Source organism: Sinocyclocheilus grahami, unplaced genomic scaffold (genome assembly GCF_001515645.1).
Source record: "Sinocyclocheilus grahami isolate Dianchi unplaced genomic scaffold, SAMN03320097.WGS_v1.1 scaffold29.1, whole genome shotgun sequence".
Lineage (NCBI taxonomy): Eukaryota > Metazoa > Chordata > Actinopteri > Cypriniformes > Cyprinidae > Sinocyclocheilus > Sinocyclocheilus grahami.
Window position 1 is genome coordinate 3,026,807 of NW_015505208.1, and position 11,377 is coordinate 3,038,183.

Here is an 11,377-nt window from a genome sequence, read left to right on the forward strand (position 1 = left end):
CTGATTTGAAATGCCAGCTCCACTTTGCCAAAGAGGAGTCTGCGCTCATGTGCAAGAAGCTAACAAAGATGGCTCTGGAGAGCGAGGCGATGCGGGAGGAGCTCGCCAAATACCGTCTGCTTTATGGTGAGGTGGATGAAACCCAGGCTGCAGCGGGCACCACTAACTCCGCCCACACCCGAGAAGCAGAGGTCAAAGTTCACTTGCGGCTGGTGGAGGAAGAAGCCACGCTGCTGAGTCGTCGAATAGTGGAGCTAGAGGTAGAGAACCGTGGGTTGCGAGCAGAGATGAGTGAACTGCGTGAACGAGGAGGAGGAAGCCTGGAAGAAGAGGAGACGATGAAGGGGGCCAGTGAAGGATTAGCAGTGCCTCTCCAAACTGGGGAACAGGGGGAGATGCTTAGAGGTGGATGTCTGGATGGGAAAGAGAATGGAGATGCAACGACTACCCACAATAATATGCAGGAGAACCAGATGCATGTAGAGGAGGTTCATGCTTCTATCAGCCACATGCACAGAGAAGGGCCGATTGGTGGGGAACAGGAGCTTTCTGCAGAAACTAAAGCGGAAGACGGACAAGCTCAGTGTATGTCAGACTGCACATTTGGAGTGAAAGATCTAGAGAGTCTTCTTGCCATCCATGACCAGGCGCTGCTTGTCAGATCGACTATCCAGCTCCTAATAACCCCAGCAAAAAATGGCCTCTCACCTACATGTACCCATAACACTCCTGCTGGTGCTCCCTACTTAGGCAAATCTGCAGTAGATCCTCAGTGCAAAACACATCAGTGGCTTTTAGACCCCATGCTGAGTCCCTTGACCAATGGATTAGAGGTGTTACAAGCACAACTGCATGCTCTTGTCAAAAAGTTGGAGGTGCTGTCAAACTCCAATTCAGAGCGCCCTGGGCCTGTTACAGAGAAGAATATGTTGCGTTTTGACGAAGATTTAATTGAAATGAAAGAGGACTCAAAGAATCAAGCAAGTCGCAAACTTCCATGTGAAGAAAATGTTGGAAATCATTGTAACCAGGACAGCTTAGTGCTGCTCAATCTGCAGCTCCAATGGTTCATCCAGCAGTGGAGGCAGGGAGAGAGACCCACAGCTGATGGAAAGAGCCTGTTTGAGGTAAATTGGGCAACGATGCTTGCTATTGCGGTCAACCATCTTTATCGATGAAGATGGTTAAAATTTTCTTTATATTGATTCTTACTTGCAGTTGAAATAACAGTAAATGCTTTCCTGTAGTTCAGACATAACGCTAGCAATGCCAAGATCAGGGCTTCTATTCCCAGGGAAAGCAAGAACCTATCAATAAATAAATGTAAATGTACATTGAATGCAAAATAAAAATGCCTGCCAAAAGCATATATGTAAATGTTGTGTAGTTGGGTGTTTTGTCAACTTTGGGCACTTTTTGGGCCCTTTATACCAAAAACACACTTTTGATTTATTTAATTCGCCCACTAACAATGTTCAGTGATACAGTATGTATACATGAATTCCCATCCAATCTTTCCCATCTCATCGTGTATTGTGTGTTAATAATGTTCTGTTGTGGAAAATACATGTTTACCATTTAATGTGTCCTAAATAGGCACAGTTACATAATATTTTTCACACCATTTGCATAATTTGAGCTAATATATATTTATAGAGAGATTAAGAAAAAGAGAGTAAGATTGAAAATGAGGCAAAATAAAATATTCTGTATTTATATAATCCTTAAATGCTTTTTCTGTAATTCTATATATTTTTTCATATATTTCACTTAATTAAAATAAAAAAAAGCTTTATTAGTGCCAAAATTCTGCAGTGTGACATTTTGTTAAAATAATAACATAAATAATTTCACTCAATAAATGTTAAAATGGTGTAAAGTTTATTTCACTCAGAAACAACCAATTTTATGTGTCTTTTCGTTTCAGATGTATTGTCAGAATGATCATCATCTGCTTAAGGACACAGAGTCAAAAGCATGCGAGTATAATCTTCAACAGAAGTGCAACAGTCAGGTATGAAATAGAATGAGGATTACTGGGGTAAAAATAATAGTGTTTCAACATGACTTCCAAAAGCATTTCATTGTGCAATACATTCAGCCTGAAAGAATGTAATTCAAAAATGTGCCCTTTTCATAATATATTATAGCTGAACATGCCTGCTCTTTGAGAATAGTTGCCCAATAGCATTGTTCCTTGACCTGTTGCTCATTTCCAGTTAATCTGGTTGTGTTCCTGTTGCCCAGTGTTCATTCACCACTGTATGTTCCTTTCTCAGGTAAGCAGTGCCCTGCTGTCAGACCTCAGGACAGCACTGTCGGATCTGTTTTCTGAACTTATGGAGCAGCACAGGGCAGCCCAGTTTGTCATCCGGCAGTTTGCTAAAGCCAAAGCAGCGTGGGCCGTGGAATGTGCAGAGCTCAAGAGCCTCATAAGCAGGGTGAGAACTAGAAGATCAGTTTAAATTCCCTTCAGAGAGTATCAATGAACCTGTTGTCTGCTTCTCATGTCGTCTCCTCTTCTTTCTTCATTCTTGCGTCTGTAGGGACTTATGGAGGAAATTGTCGCAGAAATGTCATCAAGTTGTTTGTGTTTGTTTATAGCTGGATGGTTCAGCTGGGAAGGCAGGAGTAAAGGGTCCATCAGACCTGAATGCGGCTTTGCAGAAGGACCATATTGAGAAGCTTCAGCACCTGTTAGCAGAGTCCTACACTGCAGTGATGGACCTGACAAGACAGCTGAAGGTCCGTGAAAGCAGCTGGAGCTCTGAGCAGCAGGAACTGCTAGAACACCTGAACCATGTGCGTCTAGAGTGCGAAGGGTTGAAGACAGCTAAGCAAAATAAAAAAATGCAGGTCAGAGCAAAAATTTGTGTAATACACTGAAACAATAATTTACATATTTAGTGTAATGTGGAACTTTGACATGATTTCATCTGTCAAAGGTCAACCATCAAAACAGGTCTTACTAGACAGTAGTCTAGTAAGGGGGGGGGGGGGTCAACTATTATTTAATAGTTATTTTATTGGTAACATTTTATAATACCTAGTCCACTAGGTATCATGAACATTAGGTAAAATATTAATTTATAAATAATTTATAAACTAAATAAATAAATTTATTTATAAACAATAGTATGTTTATTCATTTCTAATTAACTAATATTAATTTAAATAAAATGTAAAAAAGAAAAAATTGTATATGCAGAAATTAACACGTTATGTAGACATTAGTTCGTGATATCTAACGTATTAACTAGTGTTTGAATCGGACCAGTGTTTTTTTTTATAATTCTGTTAATATTTATATTTACCTATTTCCACTATTTAGGTCATTTTTTTGCATTTTTTTGTGTGACCACTCAAAAGTTTGTTATCAGTAATTTTTAAAAGAAATTTATATATTTTTTAACATGCCTTAAACTGATTAAAAATTACAGAATTTCAAATACATTTTCAGTATTTCAGTATGGCTGCTTAAAATTCAGCTTTTATATCACAGGAATAAATTACATTTTTTAAAGAAATATTCAAATAGAGAATTTTTTTTAATTGAAAATGAATTAATCAAATGAATTCAGCCTTGGTGAACACAAGTGACTTCTTTCAAAAACATTCAAATATCTCACAGACTCCACACTTTTGAACAGTAGTTCATGCTCTCTGCTATCTGAAGTCTGAATTATCATTAATAAAATAATTTTTTTACAGTCCTACTAGAGCAACAGTGATCAGAGATATGAGACATGCCCGTAAGCATGTGTGTGTGAAAAGGCCGCATGGCAACTGAATTTAGGCTAATCCCCTTTTGGGACTGTACTGTAGGACAGCAGGCGGAGTGCAGACATCAGCTTCGATCACAACTTCTGACTCTGAAAAGAGCTTAGCCAAACCACAGTGACCACAGAGAGACTTATCAAAGCTCAGCTGAAGTTTACTTTCCTTTACAGTAAACGGAGGGTAACATTGTGCAGGGTTAAGGGAAAGGAGGCGAGAGAGAAATGAGGAAGCATTATACAAAGGAACAAAGGCATAATGGATCTTTCTATTGTCGTCGTCCTCTGGGTTTACACTACAGCAGATTCATTCTTTCCTTTAAACAAAAATTCCTGTTTATTATTATCATAGATGCTAATAATAAAAGTGGAATGCAGACAGTGACAGTTTGATGGGGTTAAGTAAAGCCTGGATTGGAGTGCAAAGGAATTTTGCCATTATTTTTTTTTCCTGATCCAAGGGTTTTCTCGCTGTTTTCTTTTTTGTAATCTCTCTGACACACTTTCTAAATAAGACAGGCCTTTTCATTTGATGCAGTTTATCTTAAATTTGCACATCCCTAAGCAATATGGGAAGGATTAAAATGATTAAAACTTAAAACGATTCACTCTTTTTCTGCTGAAAGGTTATATTGCAATGCATTGCATACAATATGTCATTTATTTTAATCCTTTAAGTCCCTAAATTGTTTCATTTTATTCTTAATGTAAAAGGTGTTTTAGAAGTATTTTGTTATTAAATGATATTTAATATATAATAAAATTACACAACTGAACTAATTATGCATGCACAAATAATAATCCTTCTGATGCATTTTCAGTCCCCCAGATACAAGATGTTGACCAAAGATGCAAAAATGGAGAGGTCAGCTTGATTCGTTTGTTTGCGCCATAGTTTGAACTCAAATTATCTGATTGAATTCTTTAACATAGTTTGCTTTTCCAACAGGATGCCTCTCAAAACTGGCATGGCAAAACCCAACAAGAACTGGAAGTACCTCAGTCGAGAAGCTGCCGTTCTGGACAGAGAAGACCCCTGCAAGACTTGGGACTCTCCTATCATGCCTCCCAGTTTCCTTGGTCTGACCTTAAACCAGGAGCTGACCCAGAGAAGCCACACTGCTCCAGAGAGAACCAGCATTCGTATATATTACAGCCCACCATCAGCAAAAAGGATCCAAATGAGCTCTCCGATAGCAGCAGAGGAGGAAGCGCTTAAGGAGAGCCAGGAACCACATTTCAATGCTGTTTCCTGTGGCCTTGTAAACCAAGACTGGGCCGCTGCATATGAAAACTGGCTGGGTAGCCTGCCGTTTGACTGCCAAAGTTTGATGGAGAGAGATTCGAAGGCTGTCATCAGTTCTACATCCTCCTCTGGTCTTCAGACCTCCAGTATGACATCCCCTTCACGCTTGGCTTTCAATAACTTGGACGTCTCAGCCAACCTGAGTGATGACATGAAGGAAATCACAGCCAGTGTGCTGCAAACCTCCCAATCCAGCCCTCTGGAGAGGAAAAGAGCAAAGGATTTTGGGAGCAGTATGGTAAGTGTTGTGAGTATAGGAACGCAAACTCAATCCCAACCACAGGTGACCACAGTTGGGCTACAAACCGATGGTCCTCGATGTCTTCATGCTGCGAAGCACTGGTCGCCCCGAGTGACCTCATTTGTATCTTCAAGAACCCCGCAGACATCAGTGTCACTGGAAAGGGTCCCTGGTCCAGCAGATCGGTTTCAACCACAGACCACCTCGCCAAAAATACAACGCAGACACTCTGCATCCTCTCCGTTTTCCTCTAAGTCTTCCTCTTCCACATCCCCCTCATCCTCTTCCTCTTTCACCACATCCTCTTTGTCCCCCTCCTCATCTCCGAGCGCCTCCTCCAGGCTAGATTATGGAGCAAAAGAGCGTGGTTTGTGGGCTCTGCCGCAACGTGCTTCGACACCTAGCAGGCCGAGTTCAGTATCAGTGCAGGGCAGCGATAAACATGGTGGCCGTAAAAATGTAGGCGTTCACAAATATGGTCTGGTCCATGAGTTTCTGCGCAATGTCTGTGGTCGAGGAGAAAAGACCAACCCGGAGATGGAGAAAGCGCCAGCAGCTCGTAGGGATCACATCGGTCTGGTGGGTTCAAAGAAATCCGAGCATCCCCCATCTCGTATACCAGCAGTGCCACTGGTCAGAAACGACAGCATCACCAAAATTGTGAACCGCAGATTTATGAAACAAAGCCAAAAAGAGGAGACGGTGTGTCAGAGCCAGATCCAAACTCAGCGCCAAATCGACAGGGGTTCAGTCAGAAAGAACAAGGGCTTGGAGGTTAGTAGCAAAGTTTAACCCATTCAATAACAAAAAACTAAACTGAAGGTGTTGAGGGAGTAATATTTCAGTGAGACTAAAATGATTGCAAAAATAATAAGTGCGACAGTCATTTGAAATCTTGTCACTCTGGAAACACTCTATGTGTCCATATGCGGTTTTGTCAGGAACTAATGATTCTTATGAATCAACACTTTTAGCAAGTCTGAGATTCACCAAATGGCCTCGGACTCACTTGTTAGTCACTGTTTGAATCAGACTTGCTCAGAGCCGTTATTGAGTTCACAAAACTCACTTCCTCAATAAAAGTTATTTCTTGGTATGTTATGTATAGATTTGTGAGTCAATCTGTTAACTGGCTGGTTATCAATATGACATATCCATGTGTATTTTAAAGATACATATTACATATTTTACATAGTTGTTTTATTTTTAACAAGCAGAAATATTCTTTTAAAACAATGATATACTGTATAAAGTATATGGGACACATACAATCAGGAGGATCAAATTGGAACTCATTTTTATTAAATACAACTAGAAAATATACATTATTACTATTTTGCAAAGTCTTTGTCTTAATGTCACATGATTTGTTATAATGCTGAGCGTATCTCCTAACTCTTTGCTGTCTCTTTGCCAGGATGGAGCCTGTGACTGCAGCTCACGCGCTTTGACATCCTGTTTTGCTCGACCCTCACAAAAAAACCTCCGGCACATTCACAGTCAAAACAAGCCCCGCCCACACGAACACCCCCTATCCCGTGGTAAAGGTGATTCTCTTCCTTAATGGGACTGACACCATGACACTTCTGGGATCTACAGGCTTGCATGGACAGATTTCTTCAGAACTGGAATGCCCATCATTCATACATTTCTACATATTCCCCACACCTTTTGTGTTTGGCTAAATTGATTATGCCTTCAGTTCCATTTTAGCGTGTTATAATCCATTCCAAAATCTTTCACTCAAAATCAGCGTAAAAAACATGAAAAAGGTTTGCAGATGCCTTCTGGGACTGGGGTTAGGGAAATGTCTCCAGGCTAAGTTACTGGCTTTAATATTTGTTTAAAAAATTTACATTTAATAGAGAAACTAAATGGGGCTTGTACAGAATTAATCATGTTGTTATTGTGCTGAAGTTCCCAATTCCAGCAAGATCCAGTTTTTACTTTCTAGATCCTTGATGAACTTTACTTTGTTAAATTTTAAATAAATATAATTATGCAACATATCTTAAAACAATGTATGATTTATTATTCTTTTTTTTATATAATATTTTATGCATAATAGAATGTGTGTAGAAACATTATTGTTTAAATGTTTTTAGATGCCTTTATGAATGTGACCTGTTTCTAATAGTTGTCTTAAATGTAACATGACCTGTGTTTAATATCGGCAAACAACCGATGTGGGGCCCAAGCACCTTAATCAGAGATTAGGTTTGTGAATTGTAGCTATTTGAAATGTGACACTTTGTATGGCATGTTAATAAATGCAGATCCATGTCATTGTATTAGTCCCCTATTACTGTGATTTGAAGATATGTCATCCTAATAATGATATTTCAGGTTTCACTCTTTAACTGCCCCTAGCCACAATGTGTTACTTAGTTTTAAATTTGCATGACTTTTAATTCCATGAAACAATATATAGAGGTATGCAATTAAACAAACACCCTGATTTGTCAGAAAAAATTGTCCGTTTTTCTCTGCTTCTCTATTTAACTCAGTTTTCATTTTAGGGGAAGTCTTTGTGATAGCTGCTTATTCACATTTTCTTGAGACTAAAATGCACACAATCACTCTTAGATGTTCTGAAGTAGGCTTTTTGTATAACTGTGTATATCGACATGTCGTATAAACGCACGATAAGTTAATTTAATTTTAATCGATAGCCATGCAGTTGTGTCAGACGTAACCGTTCTACAGAGGTGTTAACGATTTTTTAGATTCGTGTATTTGTAGCGTCCCCTAGTGGGTAGACAGTGACACAACAGCATGAGCGAGCCATGTGTCCATATTTAGTTTATACATATTAATTACATATAATATAAACAATTTATTAAATAGCTATTTTATCCATACCTTTAAGGTATATGCATATAGAAAAAAAATCAAATTAACTTACAATGAGAAATAAAAAGTGTGACAACTAACTCAATTCCCAGCTCACGTAGTGTAAAATAATCGTTTTTGTAACACTGCATATTTAGTCTATATGGTGGAACATTTGTTAATGTTTTATGTAGACTAGTCCAGGGGTTTTCAAACTGAGTTCCGAGGATCCCTGCTGCCCCCGTGCGTGGGCTGGGTGGTCCGTAGAAAAGTTGAAAGAAAAACAATATAAAAATGTACGTGTAAAAATAAATAAATAAATATATATATAATTATCAATTAGTACAGCACTATGAGTAGAAAAACAACGTAATATAACTAAATACAATCTAAAAATGTTCTAAAATATAGGCTATATATTTAGAATATTAATTTTACAGTTTAATTTGGGGGGCTTTATTCGAGAAAATATAGATGCCCTTTTACAATTTATGCTTACATTTTCAAAACTTTGCCTCTTTTTTTCAAAACTTTACACACAAATCCAAGCAATGCACACACAAAATGCCTCACGTCTCTTGCAAAATGAAGCACTGCATTCACAATATCACAAACACATCTCAAAAGCAAACATTTGTCTTACATTGCAAACACCTGCGCCATAAGACATTTTTAGATATATCATATAGCCTACACACAGTTATTCAAAACCTAAAGCTCTTCTGTCATGAGCTCCTATGTACATTTCTGTACAAGATTGAAAGTAACTGGCAGAGAGAGTAACTGGCACGAAAGCAAGATCGAAACCATTTTTTGCTTTTTTTACTGTAAGCATTTGTGGTTGTGAATACAGTATTACACAGTACAAAAGAAAATAAATACATCAACCACGTGTAGATGTGTATTTATAGGCCTATTCTAAAGCCATGATGGGTTGGTTTTAAGTAAAGCAACGAGTGAGGAGTACTAGGTACTAGGTACTAGGTAAAAGGAGTAAAGGCACATGTGAGGAGTTCAGTGATATCACAAACACATCTCAAAAGCAAACATTTGTCTTACATTGCAAACACCTGCGCCATAAGACATTTTTAGATATATCATATAGCCTACACACAGTTATTCAAAACCTAAAGCTCTTCTGTCATGAGCTCCTATGTACATTTCTGTACAAGATTGAAAGTAACTGGCAGAGAGAGTAACTGGCACGAAAGCAAGATCGAAACCATTTTTTGCTTTTTTTTACTGTAAGCATTTGTGGTTGTGAATACAGTATTACACAGTACAAAAGAAAATAAATACATCAACCACGTGTAGATGTGTATTTATAGGCCTATTCTAAAGCCATGATGGGTTGGTTTTAAGTAAAGCAACGAGTGTTTGCACATGTGAGGAGTTCAGTATGAGGCACTTTGATTGGTTGTGTTTGAAAAAGGAAATCAAGACACTTCCTGTTAGATTTTTGTGCGTTACATAGAGAATTGTGTTTTGCAAAAAGTGTTTTATGAAATTGAGAACTGAGTGAAAGGCCTATGATTTGTGTAGCCTATGGTTTTGCAGGTTTGGTGTGTGGTTCTGGTGTTTGAGTGTCAGGTTTCAGAAGTTGTGTGACCAGTAAAGATTTTGTGTGTAAGCAGTTGAAAAAAAAAACTGTAATATTTAGATGGACGTAAGGTACCTGTCACGAAGCTTCCGTAGCATCAAAGCAATTAAAACTCGTGTTACTGATGTTTTACTGCAAGTTCCAGGTCGGCTTTTATTATGAAAGAACACCCTTCAGACGTCACGCCACTGCACCGCCGCTCACGCGCAGCACTGCGGATACTGAGCGCCGACACGGTGCTGAATTTCGGTCTGTCTCAGAGCCGTGCTGCGGTCATCATGGCTCTCTACCACTATGTCACCCAAGAGCAACGCTCAGGTTTTGATAAATATAAGGTAAGGCCGCTCTTATTCTTTAAAGTGTGTAGGACTTTAGGGTGTCTGCTAGCCGAGCCGTGCTGTTAATGCTATCATGAAGCATGAGGTCTGCCGGTGTGTGCCTCTCTAGAAAGGACAACGGCGGCTTATTGCCACTTTTAAAGAGAAATGGTATATTTTCCCCTCGAATTTGTGGGTTGAAATGATACAACATTTAGTTATTAGTATATATATACATCCAACTCAAAGGTTTTAAGGACATATTAGTGTTATTAACCGGTTAATTCACTGTGTTTCCACAGTGACTTGAAACCGCCGGTGAAAGTAGATCTTCAGTTCTAAACATAGTTTTACCAGCTAAACACGGTGTCCAGTTTTGTTGCAGTTGGTCTACATGCTTTGTTGTCGGTTAGTTTGTACATTGGGTTGAATTGTAAAGGGATGGGCTCCTGGTTCCGCATCTTAACAAGGATCTATGGTGGTAAGGACATCATTTGCATGTGAGACACAAGCTCCCCGTGCTTTCACTTTAATTGTTCGTTGTGTTCATTTGAAATGCAGGTGTTACTGTATTATAGCAGTGTAGTGTCAGAGTCCTCTGATATAATTTACAGAAGAAGAAGCACCTGAAAGGATTGAGATGCAAAGCTCTTTCTTTATCCAATAGTTAACTGCTTGCATAAACCGTATCTGTTTTGTTCATTATTTTAACTTCTTATTCTGTGGGCGTTTGTCTTGGATTATCTGTCTATCTATCTATCTATCTATCTATCTATCTATCTAAAGGCTGTTCTTTTGAACTATTGTTCATAAAACAATCCTGAAAAAATTTATCAAGGTTTTCACACAAATATTAGGCAGCACAACTGTTTTCAACAATGATGATAATGATAAGAAATGTTTCTTGAGCACCAAATGAACATATTAGAATGATTTCTGAAGGATCATGTGACACTGAAGACTGGAGTAATTATTACTGAAAAATTAGCTTTGCAATCACAGGAATAAATTACATTTGTAAATAATATATTAAAATGGTACATGCACATCCCTAAGCAATATGGGAAGGATTAAAATGATTAAAACTTAAAACGATTCACTCTTTTTCTGCTGAAAGGTTATATTGCAATGCATTGCATACAATATGTCATTTATTTTAATCCTTTAAGTCCCTAAATTGTTTCATTTTATTCTTAATGTAAAAGGTGTTTTAGAAGTATTTTGTTATTAAATGATATTTAATATATAATAAAATTACACAACTGAACTAATTATGCATGCACAAATAATAATCCTTCTGATGCA

The 11,377-nt window shown here is 38.3% G+C and overlaps 1 protein-coding gene across 1 annotated transcript in view; it reads left to right on the forward strand.

The window, feature by feature from the left end:
* LOC107571639 (protein SOGA1-like) overlaps window positions 1–7,167 on the forward strand; it is a 20,396-nt gene extending 13,229 nt beyond the window's left edge. Inside the window, exons 9-15 of the mRNA XM_016257976.1 lie at window positions 12–1,127; window positions 1,928–2,014; window positions 2,280–2,441; window positions 2,605–2,856; window positions 4,598–4,641; window positions 4,726–6,097; window positions 6,741–7,167. Of these exons, the coding sequence (XP_016113462.1) occupies window positions 12–1,127; window positions 1,928–2,014; window positions 2,280–2,441; window positions 2,605–2,856; window positions 4,598–4,641; window positions 4,726–6,097; window positions 6,741–6,887 (3,180 nt within the window). The 3' untranslated portion in view covers window positions 6,888–7,167. The remainder of the gene's footprint in view (window positions 1–11; window positions 1,128–1,927; window positions 2,015–2,279; window positions 2,442–2,604; window positions 2,857–4,597; window positions 4,642–4,725; window positions 6,098–6,740) is intronic.
* The last annotated feature ends 4,210 nt before the right edge of the window (window positions 7,168–11,377 follow it).